Source organism: Mobula birostris, chromosome X, assembly GCF_030028105.1.
Source record: "Mobula birostris isolate sMobBir1 chromosome X, sMobBir1.hap1, whole genome shotgun sequence".
Taxonomy (NCBI): domain Eukaryota; kingdom Metazoa; phylum Chordata; class Chondrichthyes; order Myliobatiformes; family Myliobatidae; genus Mobula; species Mobula birostris.
The window spans coordinates 52,663,376-52,687,686 of record NC_092402.1 but is presented as its reverse complement, the minus strand read 5'-3'; the positions used below and the strand labels follow the sequence as shown (position 1 = coordinate 52,687,686).

The following is a 24,311-nucleotide window of genomic DNA, read 5'->3' as shown; positions in this document are numbered from 1 at the left end:
TGAAGAAAGCTTTTGGTATGTTGGCCTTTATAAATCAGAGCATTGAGTATAGAAATTGGGATGTAATGTTGAAATTGTACAAGGCATTGGTGAGGCCAAATTTGGAGTATTGTGTACAGTTCTGGTCACCGAATTATAGGAAAGATGTCAACAAAATTGAGAGAGTACAGAGGAGGTTTACTAAAATGTTGCCTGGGATTCATCTCCTAGGTTACAGAGAAAGGTTGAACAAGTTAGGTCTTTATTCTTTGGAGCGTAGAAGGTTGAGGGGGGACTTGATAGAGGTATTTAAAATTATGAGGGGGATAGATAGAGCTGACACGGATAGGCTTTTTCCTTTGAGAGTGGGGGAGATTCAAACAAGAGGACATGAGTTGAGAGTTAAAGGACAAAAGTTTAGGGGTAACATGAGGGGGAACTTCTTTACTCAGAGAGTGGTAGCTGTGTGGAATGAGCTTCCAGCAGAAGTGGTTGAGGCAGGTTCTATGTTGTTGTTTAAAGTTAAATTGGATAGATATATGGACAGGAAGGGAATGGAGGGTTATGGGCTGAGTGCAGGTCCATGGGACTAGGTGAGAGTAAGCGTTCAGCACAGACTAGAAGGGCCGAGATGGCCTGTTTCCGTGTTGTAACTGTTATATGGTTATATATTTATATGATCTTCAGAGATGTTGACACCCAGGAACTTGAAACTGCTCACCCTTTCCACTGCTGATCCCTCGATGAGGACTGGTGTGTGTTCACTCGACCTCCCCTCCCTGAAGCCCACAATCAATTCCTTGATGTTACTGATGTTGAGCGCAAGGTTGGTGTTGCGACACCACTCAACCAGCTGATTAACTCACTCCTGTACGCCTCCTCCACACCATCTAAAATTCTGCCAACAATAGTTGAGTTGTCAGCAAATTTATAGATGGAGTTTGAGCTGTGCCTAGCCACATAGTCATGGGTGTGGAGAGATTAGAGCAGTGAGCTAAGCACGTAAGAGTTTACGGTATTAAAGGAAAGATACTAGCATGGTTAGAAGATTGGCTGACCGGTAGGAGTCAAAGAGTGGGAATAAAGGGGGCCTTTTCTGGTTGGCTGCCGGTGACTACTGATGTCCTGCAGGGGCCTGTGTTGGGACTGATTCTTTTCACATGATATGTCGATGATTTGGGTGACAGAATTGATGGCTTTGTAGCCAAGTTTGTGGACACTACAAAGGTAAGTGGAGGGGCAGATACTATTAAGGAACTAGGGAGGCTGCAGAAGGACTTGGACAGATTAGGAGAAAAGGCAAAGAAAAGGCAGATGGAATACAGTGTCGGGAAGTGTGCGGTCATGCACTTTGGTAGAAGAAATAAAAGCATAGTCTATTTTCTAAATGGAGAAAATTCAAAAATCCGAGGTGCAAAGAGACTTGGGAGTTCTTGTACAAGATTCACTAAAGGTTAACCTGCAGGTTGAGTCGGTGGTAAAGAAGACAAATACAATGTTAGCATTCATTTTGATAGGACTAGAATATAAAAGCAAGGATTTATTGCTGAGGCTTTATAAGGCATTGGTCAGACTGTACTTGAAATATGGTGAGTAGTTCTGGGACTCTCATCTAAGAAATGATGTGCTGGCTTTGGAGAGGATCTAGAGGAGGCTCATAAGAATGATCCCAGGAATGGAAGGGTTAATGTGTGAGTTGTATTTGATGACTTTGGGCCTGTACTCACTGGAGTTTAGAAGAATGGGGGGGGGGATCCTATTGAATATTGAAAGGCATTAATCAAGGAGAGGATATTTCCTATAGTGGGGGAGTCTAGGACCAGAGGGCACAGCCTCAGAAGACAAGGACGTTCCTTTAAAAAAGAGATGAGGAGGAATTTCTTAAGCCAGAGGGTAGTGAATCTGTGGAATTCATTGCCACACATGGCTGTTGAGGCAAAGTCATTGGTATATTTAAAGTAGAGGTTGGTAGGTCTTGATTAGTCACGGTGTCAAAGGTTACAGGAAGAAGGTAGGAGAGTGGGGTGGACAGGGATAATAAATCAGCCATGATGGAATGGCAGAGCAGACTCGATGGACTAAATGGCCTAATTCTGCTCCTATGTCTTATGGTCTTAAGGCCTAGGGGTCAGCAGTGGAAAGGGTGAGCAGCTTCAAGTTCCTGAACATCAACGTCTTGGCAGATCTTTCAAATTGATGCAATCACGAAGAACATAAGAACATAAGAAATAGGAGCAGGAGTAGGGCATCTGGCCCGTCGAGCCTGCTCCACCATTCAATAAGATCATGGCTGATCTGACCATGGAATCATCTCTACCTACCTTTAATTCCCCTACTATGCAAAAATCTATCCAACCTTGTCTTAAATATATTTACTGGGGTAGCCTCCACTGCTTCATTGGGCAGAGAATTCCATAGATTCACCACTCTCTGGGAAAAGCAGTTCCTCCTCATCTCTGTCCTAAATCTACTCCCCCGAATCTTGAGGCTATGTCCCCTAGTTCTAGTCTCACCTACCGGCGGAAACAACTTTCCTGCCTCTATCTTATCTATTCCTTTCATAGTTTTATATGTTTCTGTAATATCTCCTCTGATCCTTCTGAATTCCAGTGAGTACAGTCCCAGGCAACTCAATCTCTCCTCATAGTCTAACCCCCTCATCTCTGGAATCAACCTGGTGAACCTCCTCTGCACTGCCTCCAAAGCCAGTACATCCTTCCTCAAGTATGGAGACCAGAACTGCACACAGTACTCCAGGTGTGGCCCCACCAGTACCCTACACAGTTACAGCATAACCTCCCTGGTCTTAAGTTCAATCCCTCTAGCAATGAAGGCCAACATTCCATTTGTTTTCTTGATAGCCCGCTGTACATGCAAACCAACCTTTTGTGATTCATGCACAAGCACTCCCAAGTCCCTCTGCACAGCAGCATGATGGAAATGTTTACCATTTAAATAATAATCTGCTCTTCCATTTTCCTTTCAAAGAGGATGACCTCACATCTACCAATATTGTATTCCATCTGCCAGACCTTTGCCCACTCACTTAACCTATCTATATCTCTCTGCAGACTCTCCGTATCCTCTGTACAATTTGCTTTTCTACTCAATTTAATGTCATCAGCAAACTTAGATACACTATACTCGGTCCCCTCTTCCAGATCGTTAACGTATATCAAGAGCAGTTGTAGGCCCAGCACTGACCCCTGTGGCACACCACTCACCACTGATTGCCAACCAGAGAAACACCCATGTATCCCAACTCTCTGCTTTCTGTTAGTAACCAATCCTCTATCCATGCAAGTACATCACCCCCAACTCTTTGCACCCTTCACTTATGGAAAAATCTTTTATGTGGTACCTTATTGAATGCCTTCTTGAGATCCAAGTAAATAACGTCCATCTATTCCCCTCTATCCACTGCGCTCGTTATATCCTCAAAGAACTCCAGTAAGTTTATCAAACAGGACCTGCCTTTGCTGAATCCATGTTGTGGCTACCTGATGGATCCATTTCTTTCCAAATTCCAAATGATAGCTTCAAGCATTTTCCCAATTAAAGATGTTAAACTAGCTGGCTTATAGTTACCTGCCTTTTGTCTATATCCTTTTTTGAATAGTGGAGTGACATTTGCCTTCTTCCAATCCGCCGGGACCTGCTCAGAGTCCAAAGAATTTTGGTAAATTATCATCAAAGCCTCTATTATAACCTCCGCCATTTCTTTCAGTACCCTGGGATGCATTCCATCAGGACCAGGGGACTTGTCTATCTTCAGGACCACAAAGTTTGCTTAGCACTAGCTTTTTAGTGATAGCTATTATATCAAGGTCCTCACCTCCCATCACATCCATAACATCTCTCTTTGACATGTTAAACGTATCCTCCACCACGAAGATCAACGCAAAATAGTCACTCAAAGCCCTGGCCATTTCCTCATTACCCAATATCAATTCCCTCTTCTCGTCCTCCAAGGAACCTATGTTCACTTTAGCCACCCTTTTCTGCCTTATATAATTATACAAACTTATACTATTGGTTTTTATATTTTGTGCTAGTTTATTTTCATAATCTAGCTTCCCTTTCTTTATTGCCTGCTTAGTGGTTCTTTGTTGCATTTTAAAGTTTTCCCAGTCTTCCAGTTTCCCACTACTCTTGGCGACTTTGTATGCATGAGCTTTTAGTTTGATGCCTTCTTTGATTTCCTTAGTTATCCAAGACTGGCTCTCCCCACCCTTACTGTCCTTGCTTTTAACTGGAATATACTTTTGCTGAGCACTGTGAAAAATCTCTAAAAGTCTTCCACTGTTCCACCACAGAGGCTGTGTTCCCAGTCTACGCCATCCAACTCCTCCCTCATCCCGTTGTAGTCTCATTTCTTTAGGCACAATACACTGGCTTTAGATCAAAATATTGCACCCCCCATTTGTATGAGAAACTCAATCAAACTGTGATCACTCTTTCCAAGAGGATCCCTAATGACAAGATCCTCCACTGCTTCACTGGGCAGAGAATTCCACAGATAAGAAGGCACACCAGTGGCTCTACTTCATTAGGAGGTTGAGACGTTTAATGACAGACTCTAGCAAATTTGAAGATATGAAGCACGGAGATTATTACAACTGGTCATATCACCATCTGGTATGGAGGCTCTAATACACAGAGGTTGCAGAGGGTTGTAGCCAGCTCCATCATGGTCACAACCCTCCCCACAACTGAGGGTGAGTAGAGGGGGAGAGGGTAAAAGAATCTCACCTCCCAGGTTTGAGAAAGTCTCCTCACAGCTGGGTTGGAAAGGCCAAACATCAGAGCAAAGAAAGTGTTCATGTTCTTCAGTTCCTTGCAACTGTGAAGCACAGATATACACCAATAAAACCTCATGGCACAAATCACCCCGGACAGAACAAAGCGGTCAGACACAGAGTGAAGCTTCTTCCACACTGTCCCATCACACACTCCCAGGGTCAGAAAAAGAGTGAAGCTCCCTCCAGACCATCCCATCACACACTCCCAGGGTCAGGCACAGAGTGAATCTCCCTCCACACTGTCCCATCACACACTCCCAGGGTCAGACACAGAATGAAGCTCCCTCCACACCATCCCATCACACACTCCCGGGGTCAGACACAGAGTGAATCTCCTTCCACACCGTCCCATCACACACTCCCAGGGTCAGACACAGAGTGAATCTCCTTCCACACCATCCCATCACACACTCCCAGGGTCAGACACAGAGTGAAGCTCCCTCCACACCGTCCCATCACACACTCCCAGGGTCAGACACAGAGTGAAGCTCCCTCCACACCGTCCCATCGCACACTCCCAGGGTTGGACACAAAGTTTACTGAAGTACCTCGCTGCCACCTTGATGAGCTTCTTTAAGAGGGCTGCTCTCCTCCCGAGGTCAGCGCAGAGGCACAACTCACTGGCCGTCCAGAACTGGATCTGGTTGAACCTCCCCAGGTATCTCTGTAGGTTGGAAACTGTGGTTCCAGGCTCTGGCTTCAGGCCAAGGCCATAAACAATGAGCTCCACCTGTTGTGGGAGTCAAGTCATTGGCTCAGATGCCCAGCCATGTCCTCTGTATCCTACTGCCTCTCCATTCCAACCCTGTCCAGCCCAGGTATCACAGAGACCTTCAGCTCATTGTCTGATGAAACCTGGTTTAGGAATCTTGAATCTAGCTATTTTATAGATTAGTTGTTATCTCTGTCGCCTGAGCTAGTTTTTCTGTAAGACAATCACAACTTATTTATTCTACCTTTTTTTTCTTTGTTTTGTTCTTTGGTTTTGTAACACTCAATAAATGGCCATAGGCCAGAAGTTTTATACCCCATTCTTGACTTCCGAAGAATCTCAGATGGATTGGAAAATCACCAGCTGCAGCAGGCAGGTGGTACAGAAACCTGAAGTCTCATACCACCAGGTTCATCTGATCTTTTTGACAGTTGTACCCAGGGCATGTCTAGGATTCTGAGCAGTATGGAGGAACAGAGGGATCTTGGGTTCCACAGTGATACATCCCTCAAAGTTGCTGCATATGTGGATAGGGTGGTAAAGAAGGCATATAGTTTGTTGACCTTCATTCGTTGGGTATTGAGTTGGTGTGGCTCTATAAAACTCTGGTTAGACCACACTTGAGATATTGTGTTGGTTCTGGTCATCTCATTTTTGGAAGGATGTGGAAGCCTTAGAGAGGGTGCAGAGGAGATTTACTAGGATGCTGTCTGGGTTAGAGAGTAAATCTTATGAAGAAAGTTTGAGAGAGTTAGGGCTTTTCTTTTTGGAGCAAAGGAATGAGAGGTCACTTAATAGAAGTGTGCAAGATGATAAGAGTGGCATAGATAAATTGGACAGTTAAAGACATTCTCCCCCCCCAGAGTGGAAATAGCTAGTACAAGAGGGTATAATTTTAAGGTGTTTGGAGAAAAGTATACGGGGATGTCAGAGATAGGTCTTTTTACATAGAGTGAAATGCACTACCAAGGGTGATGGCATGGGAAGATAAATTAGAACAAGGCATTTAAGAGACCCTTAGGCACACGGATGAAAGAAAAATGGAGGACAATGTGGGATTGAAGAGTTAGATTGATCTTAGTGTAGGTCAAATGGTCGGCACAACATTGTGGGCCGAAGGGCCTGTGCTGTGCAGTAGTATTCCATGTTTACTTATGACAATAAACTTGAAGCTGAACTTGAAGCCTATTGATCGATATGTCCAAGTTCTCCTCCATCACAGAGTCACAACACAGGGGAACAGTCCCTCTGGTCCAACTGGTCCATGCTGACCGGGATTCCCATCTCAGCCAGACCCATTTGACAGCGTTTGGCCCACGTCCCTCTAAATCTTTCCTATCCATGTTTCCGTCCAGTTTCTTTTAAATGTTGTTAACATACCTGCCTCAACCACTTCCTCTAGCAGCTCATCCCAGAGACTACCCACTGGTAAAGATGTTGGCCCCAGGTTCCTTTTAAACCTCTTTCCTCTCATCTTAAACCTGTGCCCTCTAGTTCTCGAGTCCTCAACCCTAGGATAAGGACTGTGCACATTTACCCTATCCATGTCCCTCATGATTTTATACCCCCCAGTCTCCTCTGCTCCAAGGACTAATCTCTCAATCTGTCCAACCTCTCTCTGTAACTCAGTCCCTTAGAGCTGTCAACATAGTCACAAAACCCCTCTGCACTCTTTCCAGTTTAATGGCATCTTTTCCACAACAGAGTGACCAGAACTAAACGTGATTCTCCCAGTGCAGCCTCACCAACTTCAATGTAACTTCCTGACCCCTGCACTCTGTGTTCTGACTGATGAAGGCCAACATGGCGAACACCATCTTCACCAGCTTGTCTACCAGAGGCATCACTTTCAGGGAAATATGTACCCGTACCCCAGGTTCCTCTGGTTCCTACTGATTCTCCTCCAACAAAAAAACAGCCTTTCAGAGCTTTCTGGCAGGCTGCAATCATCACAAGAGGTTGTTCGTTGGCAAGGCTGTGCAAAGTTTAAAATAGCTCTGGATCTTTTGGAACTTTTTGGTGGGCTGCGATCATCGCAATATTTTAGGCACTTGGCAGAGGCCCATAAAAAGAAGCAAGATGTAAGCGGAGCAGCCATTGTATGAGTGGGCCAGTATGTAGGTGGGATGCAGGCAGTTTTGAGTAAGTAGAGAGGCTACAGAGGGACTTTAACAGATTAAGAGAGTGGGCAAAGGAGTGGCAGAAGGAATACAGTGTCAGGAAGTGTCTCATCATGCACTTTGTTAGGAGAAATTAGGGTAAAAAAAAAATGGTCAGCCTAATTATGCCGCGTGGAAGAGGAAGGGGGACATTATGGTCAAGAGATGATGCCAAACGTCGTCGGGAAACGGCAAGGAGAGGGAGAGAACAAGAATCAGATGAGGCCAGGGCTGCATGACTCCAGGATCAAAGAGTCAGGACAAAAAAAGATGAGGGAAGAAGAGACAGAAGAGGAGAGGCATGCACGTCTCCAGGATCAGAGACAAACAACAAACAGCAGAAGAGATGAAGAGACGGGGGATGAAAGGGCTGCACGTCTCCAGAATGACAACGAGAGGCACAAGGGTGGCAGATAAACCAGAAATGATGCCATCAAAAGTGTCCTTCATTAAACGCAGAGCAGCTATATTTGCTTTGCTACGCGTCGTTCTTCTTTAATAAACTGCGAGTTTTCTACTTCAGTTTCCAAAGCAAAGCAATACCAATAGCATTCAGGAAAATTTAATGTTCATTCTGGTCATATCAGACTGCACCACCCTTCTCTCAAAAGGTCACCCTGTTGTCTAGTAATATAGCAAAAATAAGTGGGAAGTTAGAGGATTGGGAAGCTTTTAAAATCCAACATAAGTCAACTAAAAAAGCCATACAGAGAGAAAAGATGAAATAAACAGAAAAGTAACCTAGCTAATCATATCAAAGAGGATACCAAAAGTTTATTTCAGATATATAAAGAATAAAAGAAAGGCAAGAGTGGATAATGGACCACTGGAAAACAATTCTGCAGAGGTAGTAATGGGGAACAAAGACATGGTGGATGAACTGAATAAGTATTTTGTGTCAGTCTTCACTGTGGAAGACACTAGCAGTACGGCAGAAATTTGGGAGCGTCAGGGTGCTGGAGAGAGTGCAGTTGCTATTGGTAGCATTCATTTTGAGACAACTAGAACATAAGAGCAAGGGTGTAATGCTGAGGCTTTATAAGGCACTGGTCAGACTATATTTGGAGTATCGTGAGCAGTTTTGGGCCTCTTATTTAAGAAACGATGTGTTGGCATTGGAGAGGGTCCAGGGGAGATTCGTGAGAATGTTTCCACAATAGAAAGGGTTAATGCTTGAGGAGCATTTGCAGGCTCTGGGCCTGTACTTGCTTAAGTTTAGAAGAATGAGTGGGGGATTTCATTGAAATCTGTTGAATATTGAAAATTCAAGATAGAGTGAACGTGGATTGGATGTTTCCTATAGTGGGGGAGTCTAGGAACAGAGGGCACAGTTTCATCTTAGAAGGGCGTCCCTTTAGAACAGAGATGAAAAGGAATTTATTTAGCCAGAGGGTGGTGAATTTGTGGAATTCATAGCCATGGACAGCTATAGAGGTCAAGTCATTGAGTATATTTGAAGCAGAGGTTGATAGGTTCTTGATTAGTAAGCTCATCAGAGTTTACGGGGAGAATGGGGTTGAGAAGGATAATAAATCAGCCATGATGGAATGGCAAAGCAGACTTGATGGGCTGAATGGCCTAATGCTGTTCCTATGTCTTATGTTCCATCCTCTTCAGCACCTCCACATCCTTCTTCCAAATATGGTCAATAGGGATGGTGGTTGTCACCAAGAACAGTAATGAATCTCCATCCCTGACAGCTCTACAAATGAGGGGAGCATGGGACAGAGTTACCTTGTATTCTTTGCCTGGCTAAAGGGAACCAGAAACTTGAACATTAGTGCACAGTGCATGCGAGTGTGTCGGGGTGAGCTCCCTCATCACCCCTCCCTCACTGACCCTCCCTCCTCCTCACTGCTCCCTCACCTCACTGTCACTTCCACAGCACCCTCTCCTCACCACTCCTCCCACAGCACCCCCTCCTTATCAACCTTCCCTCCTCACCACCCCTCCCTTGGGGTTCCCTCACTCCTAACCTGCACCCATTGCTTCCATCCCACCACCAGCCATGGTGTTACCTCGTGGACACAGAGGAAGAGATCCCAGTCAACCTCAGTCAGCTGCACGGCCAGCTCCCGGGACCCCAGGGAGTCCAATGGGGAAGAGGCGTCACGCGCTGGGATCTGCTGTTCCTTGGCAGGTACCTGGGGAGAAACACAAGATCCCCTCAGCAACACTTCAGGAGCCCCCTACCCCCTACCAACCAGAGTCTATAAAACTCTGGTCAGGCTGCACTTGAAGCTTCGTGTTCAGTTCTGGTCATCCCATCACAGGAAGGGTGTCAGGGCTTTGGAGAGGGTGTAGAAGAGGTTCACCAGGATGCTGCCTGGATTAGAGAGCGTGAGCCAATGAAGAGAGGCTGGACAAACTTGGGTTGTTTTCTCTGGAGCGGCGGAGACTGAGGGGAGACCTGAGAGAGGTTTATAAGATTACGAGAGGCATAGATAGAGCAGACAACTGGTATCTTTCTCCCCAGGGTGGAAAAGTCTAATACCAGAGGATATGCATTTCAGATGAGAGGGCGAAGTTCAAAGGAGATGTGCAGGAGAAGTTGTTTTAAGAGGCTAGTGGGTGCCTGGAATGTGCTGCCAAGGGTAGTGATGGAGGCAAATATGATGGAATCGTTTAAGAGGGTTTTAGATAGATTTATAGAGTACTACAAGCACAGAAACAAGCCCTTTGGCCCATCTAGACTGTGATAGTCCGGTCTTCTGCTTAGTTCCATCTGTCTGCACCCACATCATAGCCTCCTATACCCTTCCTATCCACGTACCTATCCAAACTTCCCTTCAATGTTGAAATCAAACCCACATCCATCACTTCGGCTGGCAGCATGTTCCACACTCTCACCACCCTCTGAATGAAGAAATTCTCCCTCGTGTTCCCCTTAACCTTTCAGCCTAAATCTATGATTTGTAATTCACCCAATCCCAGAAGAAAAAGCCTGCTTGTGTTCACTTTATCCATACCCCTCAGAATTTTGTAGGCCTCTATCATGTCACCCTTTATTCGCCTGAACTCCAGGAAACAAAGTCCTGACCTCTTCAACTTTTCCCTACAACTCATGTCCTCAAGTCCCAGCAACATCCTTGTAAAGTTTCTTTGTACTCTTTCAAATGATTAATATCTTTCCAGTAGGTAGGTGACCAGAACTGCACACAATCCGAGAAGTGGTACCGCAGCATAAAAGCCAGGACCAACAGGCTCTGGGACAGTTTCTTCCACCAGGCCGTCAGACTGATTAAGTCATGCTGACACAATAGTATTACTAAGCCATATTGACTGTTTGGTTGTATATCTTACTGTACATACTATTTATTACAAATTACTATAATTTGCACATTGCACATTCAGATGGAGACGTAACGTAAAGAGTTTTACTCCTCACATATGTGAAGGATGTAAGAAATAAAGTCAATTTAATTCATAGGCACAGGAAATGGAGGGATACATAGACAGAAGGGATTAGTTTAGTTAGGCATTTAATTGCCAGTTTAATTAGTTCATCATATCATTGTGGACTGCAAGGCCTGTTCCTGTACTGAAGTGTTCTGTGTTCACTATTTTGTGTTCAATGTTCAATCGGAAAAGTGTGAAGTGAATCACTTTGAAAAGTCGAACGTGAAGGCAGAATGTAGAATTAATGACAGGATTCTTAACAGTGTGGAGGAACTGGGGGATCTTGGTGTCGAAGTCCACAGTTCCCTCAAAGTAGCCGCACAAATTGATCGGATAGTTAAGAAGGTGTGTAGTGTGTTCACCTTCATTAGTTGGGGGAGGGGGATTGAGTTCAAGAGCTGTGAGGTAATGTTGCAGCTCCATAAAACCCTAGTTAGAGCACATTTGGAGTATTGTGTTCAGTTCTGGTCACCTCAATATAAAAATGATGTGGAAGCTTTAGAGAGGGTGCAAAAGGGAAGGGGGAAGAAGAGGCAAGCTGTGGTGATAGGGGATTTGTTAGTTGAGGAAACAGAAAGGTGGTTTTTTGGATGAGAACAAGGTTCCCGAATGGTACATTGTCTCCCAGGTGCCAGGGTCCGGGATGGAGTTTAATGCAGACACGAGCAAGGTGGTGCATTTTGGTAGGACCAACCAGGGTATGTTTTACACAGTGAATGGTAGGGCACTGAGGAGTGCGGTAGAACAAAGGGATCTGGGAACATAGGTCCATAATTCATTGAAAGTGGTATCACAGGCAGGCGGGATCGTAAAGAAAGCTTTTGGCACATTGGCCTTCATAAATTGAGTACAGGAGATGGGATGTTATGTTGAAGTTGTGTAAGACATTGGTGAGGCCTAATTTGGAGTATTCTGTGTACAGTTTTTGTCAACTACCTCCAGGAAAGATGTAAATAAGGTTGAAAGAATACTGAGAAAATTTACAAGGATGTTGCCGGGTCTGGATGACCTGAGTTATAAGGAAAGATTGAATAGGTTAGGACTTTATTCCTAGGAATGTAGAAGATTGAGATGAGATTTGATGGAGGTATACAAAATTATGGGGGGTATAGATAGGGTAAATGCAAGCAGGCTTTTTCCACTGAGGTTGGGTGGGACTACAACAAGAGGTCATGGGTTAAGGGTGAAAGGTGAAAAGTTTTAGGGGAACATGAGGGGAAACTACTTCACTCAGAGGGTGGTGAGAGTGTGGAATGAGCTGCCAGTGCAAATGGTGCATACAAGCTTGATTTCAATATTTAAGAGAAGCTCGGATAGGTACTTGGAAGGTAGAGGTAAGGAGGGCTATGGTCCTGGTGCAGGTTGATGGGAGTAGGCAGTTTAAATGGTTCAGCACAGACTAGATGGGCCAAAGGGCCTGTTTCTGTGCTGTATGTTTCTATGACTTTATACCAGGGTAGATTGTGAGGTCAGGAGTCTGAGGGTTCACAGGAGATACTCACCAGTGCCTTCAGCTGTTCCCGGCTGCCATAGTATAGGCGATCATTCACCTGCAGTGAGGTGTAGACAGATCTTTCATCCGCACTCATCTCCGACTGATCTGCAGAAGCGAGAGGGTTTAAAACTCTCAGGACATGCCTCCCCTTTCCCCGCCCCATTCGCAGTAGCTCGTCTGGATGTGACACCCCTTTTATACTTCTGACTGCCTCTGTGAATCAGAGAGCTCACCCGCCCCTCTCCCATCAGCAGAAGGTACAAAAGCCTGAAAGCATGGGTCAAGGACAGCTTCTACCCCACTGTTATCAAACTATTAAATAACTTTCTAATACGATAAGATGGACTCTTGACCTCACAGTCTACCTCGTTGTGACCTTGCACCTTATTGTCTGCCTGGATTGCACTTCCTCTGTAACTGTGACACTTTATTTTGCATTCTGTTATTGTTTTCCCTTGTTCTACCTCAATGTACTGATGTGATGAATTGATCTGTGTGGATGGTAAGCAGAACAATGTTTCTCACTGTACCTCAGTACATAACACAATGATACACCAATTTACCAATCTAATTTGTATCTCCCCTTTAGACCTCCCAATCTATCTCGTTATGATCTGGCAACTTATTGTCTGCCTGCATTTTCTCTGTAACTGTTATAATTTATTCTGTGATTGCTTTATCGTATTCAACCTTAATGTAATGATCTGACCTGCATGAACAGTATACAAGACAAGCTTTTAAGCAGTACATGAGATAAAAGTAAACCAATTCCAATTCCCTTGTACTATAAAACCATAAGACATAGGAGCAGAATTCAGTCATTTAGCCCACTGAGTCTGCTCCACCATTCCATCATGGCTGATTTATTTTCTTCTCTCTCAACCCCATTCACCTGCTTCCTCCTCATAAACATTGACACCTTTACTAATCAAGAACCTATCAACCTCTACTTTAAGTATACCCAATGACTTGGCCTCCACAGCAGTCTGTGGCAATGGATTCCACAGATTCACTACCTTCTGGCTAAAGAAATTCCTCCTCATCTCTGTTCTAAATGGATGTCCCTCTGTTCTGAGGCTGTACTCGTTGGTCTTATACTTCCCCATGAGAGAAAATATCCTCTCCACATTCACTCTATCTCAGCCTTTCAATATTGGATAGATTTCAATGAGATTCCCCCCTCATTCTTCTAAACTCCAGTGAGTACAGGCCTAGAACCATCAAACGTTCCTCATATGTTAACCCCTTCAATCCTGAGATTTTTCTCGTGAACCATCTCTTGATCCTCTGCAATGGCAGCACATCCTTTCTTAAATATGGGACCAAAACTGCTCACAATACTCCAAGTGTGGTCTGACCAATGCCTTATAAAGCCTCAGCATTACATCCTTGCTCTTATATTCTAGTCCTCTTGAAATGAATGCTAACGTGGCATTTACCTTCACTGCCACTGACTCAACATGCAAGTTAACCTTTAGATAACCCTACACTCTCAAGTCCCTTTGCACCTCTGATTTCTGAATTCACTCTCCCTTTAGAAAATAGTCTACCCCTTTGTTCCTACCGAAGTGTATTATCATGTCAACTTTTTGCCCATTCTCCAAATCTGTCCAAGTCCTTCTGTGGACTAACTCCTTCCTCAACACTATCTGCCCCTCCACCTGTCTTTGTATCATCTGCAAATTTGGCCACAAAGCCACCAATGTACTACTTCAATGCATTCTGTAATGATCTGAACAGAATCCAAGACAAGCTTTTCACAGTATCTCAGTACATGTGACAATACTAAACCAATTCCAGTTCCTCCATGGACTTCTATACTTCTTGCTGCTTCAGTAAAGCAGCCAACATAATCAAAGACCCACCCACATTCTCTCTTCTTCCTCCTCCCATCAGGCAAAAGATACAAAAACCTGATACAACATCTGAAGACCTCACAAGCTACCTCATTATAACCCTATTGTCTACCTGCACTGCACTTTGTCTGTAGCTGTGACACCTTATTCGGCGGGAGGAGAAGATGGCGACGCACCTGCGTGTGCGCAGCCCTCTGGCGAAAAATGATATCGTATCTGTTAAATAGGGGTCGTGGACAATTCTGATTTGATGGAGAATGGACATGAAAGCACAGAGGAACATCTGGAGAAATTTCTGAAAAACCCGTTTGCTGTTGTCATTACTGTGTGGTCGGGAATCTTTCAGCGGGTAGACATCAAAATCCCTGGCCTTGCCTGCTTTTGGCGACCGAGAAGGAGGTTGAATCGTTCGGACAGAGATGGCGCTCAGTACTCGGTGTCGGAGAGCTGATCAGAGCTCGAAGTTTTCGGATGACTCAGAGTCGGATTGTGGTCGGCATGGCAGGGAGAGTTTTTCTTCCTTCTCCCGTCTGCGTGAGATGTGGGACATTTGAGAAACTTTGAACTTTACTGTGCTCATGGACTTCTTCATCAAGTTATGGTATTGTGCACTGTTGTAACTATATGTTATAATTATGTGGTTCTGTCAGTTTTTTCAGTCTTGGTCTGTCCTGCGTTTTGTGATATCACACCGGAGGAAATAATGTATCAAATTTCTTAATGCATGCATTACTAAATGACAATAAAAAAGGACTACGTGTCTTCATAATCATAAATATTTTGCATTCTGTTATTGCTTTATAATCTGATCTGTATGAACAATATGCAAGACAAGTTTTTCACTGTATCTCAGCGCAGGTGGCAATAATAAACCAATTCCAATTTCAGTTCCAAGGAGGCAAATTACAATAATCAACTGCCAGTACTTACCCCCAGTGGACCTGAGCTTGACAAGGACACGTTCCCCTGCTGAGCTGCCTTCCTCCTCTTCTCCTGCCAGGATGGAGAGGAGGTCTCTCACGGATGACGCCACTGGCAGGAGCAGGCAGATCTGTGAGTGGTCGGGACGGTACACGTGATACAGGACTGCAAGGAGAGATGGCAATCAGTCCAAGACAAACACAACACGTACAAACACTCTACCACTCCCATTTGAGCCAGTCCCATCTATCGACATTTGGCCTATATCCTTTTAAACTTTTCCTATCCATGTACATGTCCAGCCTCAACCACTTCTTCTGGCAGCTCATTCCGTACATGGACCACCCTCCAGGTGAAGAAGTTGCCCTTCAGGTTCCCATTAATTATCTCCCCTTTCTCAATAAACCTGTGCCCTCTAGTTCTGGATTATCCCGCACTGGGAAATAGACTGTGTGCGTTCACTCTGTCTATGCCCTTCATGATTTCACACACCTCTATAAGGTCACCTCCCAATCTCCTACACTCCAATTAAAAATTCACAATCTGTCCAACTTCTCCCCAAAACTCAGTCCCTCAAATCCTGGCAACACCCTCGTCAACACAGACACAAGAGATTCTGCAGATGCTGGAAGTCTTGAGCAACACACAGAAAATGCTGGAGGAATTCAACAGGTCAGACACCATCTATGGAAGGGAATAAACAGTTGACGTTTCAGGCTGAGACTTTTCATAAAGATCTCCTCCTTAATCTAGCTTCCTCTAGCTTCATGGCATCTTTCCTATAGCAGGATAACCAAAACCAAACAGATTATTTTAGCAGTGTCAAAAAAGCTTGCCCAGCACACCTCCTTTGAATTTACCCTCACCCCCTTTCTCCTTAAATGAATGCCCATTAGTATTGGGCATATTGACCCTGGGGAAATGCTACCAGCTGCCTGCTCTATCTGTCCTTGGCCAAAGACCGCAACGCCTGGCACCTGCCAGTCTACGAAGGCACCAGCACATTTGAAGAGCAGCGGCTGAAGGACCGCGATCAAAAGCGTCAGGACCGCAGGGGGAGACGACCCGACCCTTCAATGGCCGTAACATGCCCGGCCCATGCTTCCTAGTTCGGGCTTCGCTCTCGTCAGTGGCATCACAGATGTCACCGTCGTTCCTGGTGGACTGACTCACTCTTGGTATCTGCTCTCAAACACTGGGTATCTGTTGAGTTTCGAAGGCTCTTCAACCAGTTTAAGCTGTTCCTCAACTGTGGGGAAGTCAGAAGAGACAGAAACATTGGTTATAAGAATAATACTTTCCATACTGTCTCATCACACACTCCCGAGGTCAGGAAAAGTTGAGGAGGCTTGGCCCAAAAGCAGAGCCGCAGAAGTGATTCAGCGATCAATGATAACTTTAATAATAGATTGCAAAAATAACAAGTTACGAGGGGCCACAAAACAAGAGCGAACAGATACTAACTACCATAGGCAACAAGGTTAGGAACAAATCATTGAGCATGGCTGATTCAATGGGTGAACAAGGACTGTGGATGAGAGCTGGGTGTAAATAGGCTACAGGTGATGAGATGGAAACGAGTGGCAGGAGAACCCTGTTACCTGGGTAGAGACTGTGCGGGCCTGACACCCTCGGTCAGTCATAAAGTGAAGATCCCTCTACACCATCCCATCACACATTCCCAGGATCAGAGACAGTGAACTTCCCTCCCTGGTCAAGGGGACAAACCCATTAGTTAGATCTTATTCACCTTCATCTGTGGAGTGTTCATAATCATATCTGATGACCTGTGGAGGCAAAGAAAGAGGTTCAAGCTCCGTGTGCGCGTGGTACATCCTATATTTTGCACTTTTTTTTTACTACCTCACAATGATCTGTATGTATAGCACACAAAACCTTTTAGAGCAAAAGAGGATGAGAGGAGATTTGATAGAGGTGTGTATGATGATCAGAGGCATAGATTGAGTGGACAGCCAGAGACCTTTTTCCCAGGGTGGCAATGGCTGATACCAGGGGGCATAATTTTAAGATGATTGGAGGAAGTATAGGGGGAAGGATGTCAGAGGTAGGTATTTTACACACAGAGAGTTGTGAATATGTGAAATGCCCTGCCAGGGGTGGTGTTAGAGACAGATATATTAGGGACATTTAGGGGACTCTCAGCTAAGTACATGGATGAAAGGAAAATGGAAGGCAAACTGGGAAGGAAGGGTTAGATTGATCATGGAGCAGGTTAAAAGGACAGCACAACATCATGGGCTAAAGGGCCTGTGCTGTAGGGTTTATATTCTGAAGCAACATTTTCCCCTGTACTGCAGTACAGGAGATAATAACAAAATCAATTTAACAAGCCCCAGTGATATAGTTACTGGTGCAGTACAGGAGGAACCGTGAACTTTGAGCATCCATGGTATAGATCAGGACTGAGGGCTTCACTGGCTTCACCCCATTCTCAGCCCATCGAGATTTTGAGACATCCCTGAAAGGATATGGCATGATAGCACAACGGTTAGTATAACACAATTACAACAACCTAGTTCGATTCTGCTGCTGTCTGAAAGGAGCTTCTATGTTCTCCTATGACTGTAATTGTGTTATGCTAGCCGCTGTGTGATCGTGTCATATCCCTTCAGGGATGTTTCAGAATCTCGAGGGGCTGAGAATGGGGTGAAGCCAGTGAAGCCCTCAATCCTGATCTATACCATGGATGCTCAAAGTTCATGCTAAGATGGGCTCTTAACTTTACAATCTACCTGGTTATGATCTTGCACCTTATTGCTTACCTGCACTGCACTTTCCCTGTGACTTTTACACTCTTTTCTGCATTGTTTTGCCTTGTTCTACCTCAAGACACTGTGTAATGATCTGATCTATGTGAACAGTACATAAGACAAGTTTTTCATTGTATCTCAGTACATGTGAAAGTAATAAACCAATTCAAATTCCAGGTCTCCACCACTCCAGAGGAGAGAACCCAAGTTTGTTCATCCTCTCCTTATAATCCAGGCAACATCCTGGTGAACCTCTTCTGTGCCCTCTTCAAAGCTCCCACATCCTTCCTGTAATGGGGTGACCAGAAATGCACTCAATAGTCCAGATGCACCCTGACCTAAGTTTTATAAAGCTGCAACATAACTTTCCAACTTGTGGATTCAGAGTTTCGATTAATAAAGGAAAGCGTGCTGTATGCCTTCTTTACCACCCTGTCCACCTGTGCAGTCAGTTTCAGGCAGGGAGGGGAGTGGTGGAGTTGGGAGACAAGAGGCAAGAGGAGGCAGATGGAGCGAGATGGGGGGAGGGAGGAGGAACCCTAACCCCAAGTTCCTTCTCAATGGCATTTATTATGAAGGGTTTGACGGTAGTATAGCGGTTAGTATAACATTTTACAGCACCCGCAACCCGGGTTCAATTCCCGCTGCTGCCTGTAAGGAGTTTTTATGTTCTCCCGTAATCGCATGGATTTCCTGTGGGTGCCCTGATTACCTCTTGCATTCCAAAAAATAGACGTTTAGGTTAGTAAGGTTTAGTGAGTTGTGTACAAGATATGTTAGCACTAGAAGCATGGCAACACTCGTGGACTACCCCCAGCACAATTCTCAGACTGTGTTGGTCATTGACATACTGACACATTTCATTGTATGTTTTGATGTTTCAATGTTAATGTGACAAATGAAGTTAACCTTTTTCTGTACAGATTATCTGTAGGTTGTGTTCCAGTTGTATAGGGATTCAGTGAAGCCATGCCTGGATTACTATGCAAAGTTCTGGCCCCTTGACCAATAAAAAGATCATGTGGTGTTGAAGCCAGTCCAAAGGAGATTCAATGAGATAATCCTTGGGATCAGAGAGTTGTCCCACCAGGTGAGGCTGGATGGCTTGCATCTGTAACCCCTTAGGAGTCAGGAAGAATGAAGAGTGACCTCAAGAAGGCAGCATCCACTAAGGACCCTCTCCACCTAGGGCATGTTGTCATTACTACCATCAGGGAGGAGGTACAGGAGCCTGAAGACCCATATTCAATGATTCAGGAACAGTTTCTTCTCCTCCACCATCAGATTTCTGAATGATCCATGAACAATACCTCACTATTCCTTTTATTTTTGTAATTTATAGTCATTTTATGTTGTGCACTGTGCTGCTGCCAAAAAAAGACAACACATTTCACGCTATGTAAAATAGTGATAACAGAGCCGATTCTGATTGAAACTTGTTGTTTTGTGACAGCACCACAGGACAGGCATAACAAGTTAATATAAGTTACTAAGTAGTAGATGGAAAGGTAGAGCAAAATAAGAACAGAATCAGGATCAGGTTTACTACCACTGATGTATGTTGTGAAATTTGTTGTTTGGCACAGCACTACGGTGAAATATGTAAAATTAATAGAGGTTACAATTAAGAATAAATAGTGCAAAAGAGGTAGTGAGGTAGTGTTCCTGGGTTCATGAACCGTTCAGAAATCTGAAGGCAGAGGAGAAGAAGTTGTTCCTGAATCATTGCATGTGGGTCTTCATGTGACAAGAGTCCTTGACAAGGATGGCTTGGACCCAAGTGCTGGAGTCTCCGAGGCTGGGATCGAGATACAGTCTTAAACAGGATTGAGAAACTAAGCACAAAACAAACATCAGACAAAATCATTAGTAAGGCTTACGATTGAGCACTGAACCAATGTGCAGGTGTTCCTTAACTACTCAATTCTCGGTACCCAAAACATGATTATCAATTGATGGGAATGCCCTAAGCCCTTAGAGAGGCCACACCAGCTAGCTGTATTCCGGAGAGTTAGAGCATTAAAATCTCGGAAGCTGGCGTGGTTGGGTGCATCTTGTAACACTTCAGGCTCCTGTATCTCCTCCGCCATGGTAGTAACGAGAGGAGGGCATGTCCAGTGTGGTGAGGGTCCTTAATGATGGATGCCACCTTCTTGAGGCTCCATCTCTTGAAGATGCCCTCGATGGTGGGGGGGGGGGGTTGGTTGTGCCTGTGATGGAACTGGCTGAGTCTGCAACCTCTTGTGATCCTGTGCATTGGTGTTGCCAGGACTCAAGGGGAGAGGTTGGACAGGTGGGACTTTATTCCTTGCAGTGCAGGAGACTGAGAGGTGACCTTGTAGAAATGAATCAGAATCTGATTTATTATCACTGACATACTGCATGTCATGAAATTTGTCTTTTGCAGCAGCAGTACAGTGCAAAAACATAAAAATATCTATCAATTGCAAAATAGATAAATAGTGCAAGAGGAATAATGGGGTGGTTTTCGTGGACCATTCAGAAATCGGATGGCGGGGAAGAAGCTGTTTCTGACTCACTGAGTGTGGTCCTTCAGGCTTCTGTACCTCCTCCCTGATGGTAGTCATGAGAAGAGGGCATGGCCTGTCAACTGACATTAATTGAGATGTTTTCACCAGTGGAGGGGTCTCAGACAAGGGGCACAATTATAGGCTGGGGAAGTTGTTGGGAGGGGCACCATTTAAAATAGAGATGGGCTGGGACTTGTTCACTCTGGGTGAAGGGTCTTGATCCGAAATATTGACTGTTCATCTCCCCTCCACAGATGCTGCCTGACCTAGAGTCCAGTGGTCTAATATCCACCACCTTCCAGAGGCTGGTCATGGCACATATTAACTTCAGCTTCCTCAACAACCTCAACCCACTGCAATTCACCTATCACTGAAACAACTCTATGGCAGATGCCATCTCCCTGGCCCTACATTCATCTCCACAGAAACTGGACAGTCAAGACACTGCCTATGGCAGACTATTGTTTATTGGCAACAACTCTGCCTTCAATACTAAAATTCCAAGCAAACTCATCTCCAAACGCCAGACCCTGGAGTTAATGCCTCCCCCTGCAACTGGATCCTTGACTTTCTGACCAACAAACTGCAATCAGTAAGGATCGACAGCAACACCTCCACCCTGATTATACTAAACACTGATGCCCCACAAGGTTGTGTCCTCAACCTCCTACTCCACCCCCTGTACACTCACGACTGTGTGGCCAGATTCTGCTCGAACTTCATCTACAAGTTTGCAGATGATACCACAGTAGCGGGCTGTATCTCAAATAACGAGTCAGAGTACAGGAAGGAGATGGAGAGCGTAGTGACATGCTGTGATGACAACAATCCATCCCTCAATGTCAACAAAACAAAAGAGCTGGTCATTGACATCAGGAGGGGGGAGTGGCACACATTTTCCTGTCTAATCAACAGTGTTGAGGTTGAGAAGATTGAGAGCTTCAAGCTCCTAGGGATGAACATCACCAACAGCCTGTTCTGGTCTGACCACGTAGAAGCCATCAACACCTCTACTTTGTCAGGAGGCTGAGGAAACTCAGCTATTCTGGATTGGGTGTTGTGTAATGTACCGGAATTGATTAGAGAGCTTAAGGTAAAGGAACCCTTAAGAGCCAGTGATTATAATTCTCTCTACAATTTGAGAAGGAGAAGCCAAAGTCAAATGTATCAGTATTACAGTGAAGTAAAGGGAATTACAGAGGCATGAGAAAGGAGCTGGCCAAAATTGATTGGAAGGGGACACTAGCAGGGATGATGACAGAACAGCAATGGCTGGAGTCTCTAGGAGTAATTCGAAAGGCGCAGGATGCATACATCCCAAAGAAGAAATAGTATTCAAAAGGCAGAATGACATAACCATGGCTGACAAGGGAAGTCAAAGCCAACATAAAAGCCAAAGAGAGGGCATATAATAGAACAAAAATTAGTGGGAAGTTAGAGGATTGAGAAGCTTTTAAATACCAACAGAAAGAAACTAAAAAAGTCACAAAGAAGGAAACGATAGAATACGAAGGTAAGAAGGTAAAGAGGATACCAGAAGTTTCTTCAGATACATAATGTGTAAAAGAGAGGCAAGAGTAGATACTGGACTGCTAGAAAATGATGCTGGAGAGGTACTAATGAAGAACAAGGAGATGGCGGTCAAACTGAATAAGTACTTTGCATCAGTCTTCACTGTGGAAGACACTAGCAATATGCTGGAAGTTTGAGTGTGTCGGGGGTAAAAGTGAGTGAAGTTGCCATTACTGGGGAGAAGTTGCTTGGGAAACTGAAAGGTCTGAAGGTAGATAAATCACCTGGACCAGATGGTCTACACCCCAAGGCTCTGAGAGAGGTGGCTGCAGAGACTATGGAGGCATTAGTCCGACCTTTCAAGAATCAATTCCTTCTGGCATAGTTGCAGAGGAATGGACCATTGGAAATGTTACTTCACTCCTCAGGAAGAGAGAGAAGCAGAAGAAAGGAAATTATAGGCCAGTTAGTCTGACCTCAGTGGTTGGGAAGATGTTGGAGTCAATTGTTAAGGATATGGTTTTGGGATACTTGGAGGCACATGATAAAATAGGCTGAAGTCAGCATGGTTTCCTTAAGGGAAAATCTTGACTGACAAATCTGTTGGAATTCTTTGAAGAAATAAGAAGCCGAATAAACAAAGGAGAGTCAGTGGACTTTGTGTGCTTGGATTTTCAGAAGGCCGTTGACAAGATGCCACACACGAGGCTGCTTAACAAGCTACGAGCCCGTGGTGTTACAGGCAAGATTCTAGCATGGATAGAGCAGTGGCTGATTGGCAGGAGGCAAAGTGTAGAAATAAAGGGAATCTTTTCTAGTTGGCTGCCTGTGACTGGTGGTATTCCACAGGGGTCTATGTTGGGATCACTTCTTTTTTCATTATATGTCAATGATTTGGATGATGGAATTGATGGCTTTGAGGCCAGGTTTGTGGATGATACGAAGGTAGGTAAAGGGGCAGGTAGTATTGAGGGAGCAGAGAGGCTACAGAAGGATTTAGACAGATTAGGAGAATGGGCAAAGAAGTGGCAGATGGAATACAGTGATGGGATGTGTATGGTCATGCACTTTGGTGGAAGGAGTAAAAGTGTAGATTATTTTCTAAAGAAAATTCAAAAATCTGATGTGCAAAGGGACTTGGGAATTCTCATGCAGTTTTAGTCAATGATGAGGAAGGCAAATGTGATGTCAACATTCATTTCAAGAGGACTAGAATATAAAAGCAAGGTTGTAATGTTGAGACTTTATAAAGCACCGGTGAGGCCTTACTTGGAGTATTGTGAGCAGTTTGGGACCCCTTATCTAAGAAAGGATGTGCTGACATTGGAGAGGGATCAAAGGAGGTTCATGAAAATGATTCCAAGATTGAAAGGCTTGTCATATGAAGAGTGTTTGATGGTTCTGGGCCCGTACTGACTATAATTCAGAAGAATGAGGGGTGGCCTCATTGAAACCTATTGATTGTTGAAAGGCCTCAACAGAGTGGATGTGGAGAGGATTGTTTCCTATGATGGGGAAGTCTAGGACCAGAGGACTCAGCCTCAGAATAGAGGAGCGTCTATTTAGAATGGAGATGAGGAGGAATTTCTTTAGCCAGAGATTAGTGAATCTGTGGAATTCATTGCTACAGGCGACTGTGGAGGCCAAGACATTGGGTATATTTAAGGTAGAGGTTGATAGGTTTTTGATTAGTCAGGGCATGAAGGGATATGAGGAGAAGGCAGGAGAATGGGGCTCAGAAGGAACTGGATCAGCCATGATATAATGGCAGAGCAGACTCAATGGACCAAATGGCCTAATTTTGCTCCTATTGCTTATGATCTTATGAAAATTTAGCACATCCCATCAACTATGATGAATTTCTGTCTATGCATCACAGGAAACATCCTATCCAGAAGCAACTCTTCTGCCCAGGACAAGAAACCGCAGAGAGTTGTGGACACAGCTCCGCGCATCACAGAAACCAGACTCCCCTCCATGGACTCTGTCTTCACTTCTCACTGTCTCAGTGAAGCAGCCAGAATAATCAAAGACCCCACACACACCAGACATTCTCTCTTCTCCCCCCTCCCATCAGGCAGAAGGTACAAAAGCCTGAAAGCACATACCACCACCAGGCTCAAGGACAGATTCTATCCTGCTATCATTAGACTACTGAACAGACTCCTTGTACA

General features: G+C 44.6%; 1 protein-coding gene across 1 annotated transcript in view; it reads right to left on the bottom strand.

Moving 5' to 3' along the window:
- Nucleotides 1–24,311, bottom strand: part of LOC140191513 (rap guanine nucleotide exchange factor 3-like) — a 188,236-nt gene that overhangs the window by 124,016 nt on the left and 39,909 nt on the right. The window contains exons 15-21 of the mRNA XM_072248964.1: nucleotides 17,074–17,110; nucleotides 16,497–16,572; nucleotides 15,333–15,488; nucleotides 12,554–12,651; nucleotides 9,671–9,796; nucleotides 5,330–5,511; nucleotides 4,732–4,822 (exon numbers count right to left, since the gene is read on the bottom strand). Coding sequence (XP_072105065.1) covers nucleotides 4,732–4,822; nucleotides 5,330–5,511; nucleotides 9,671–9,796; nucleotides 12,554–12,651; nucleotides 15,333–15,488; nucleotides 16,497–16,572; nucleotides 17,074–17,110 — 766 coding nt within the window. The remainder of the gene's footprint in view (nucleotides 1–4,731; nucleotides 4,823–5,329; nucleotides 5,512–9,670; nucleotides 9,797–12,553; nucleotides 12,652–15,332; nucleotides 15,489–16,496; nucleotides 16,573–17,073; nucleotides 17,111–24,311) is intronic.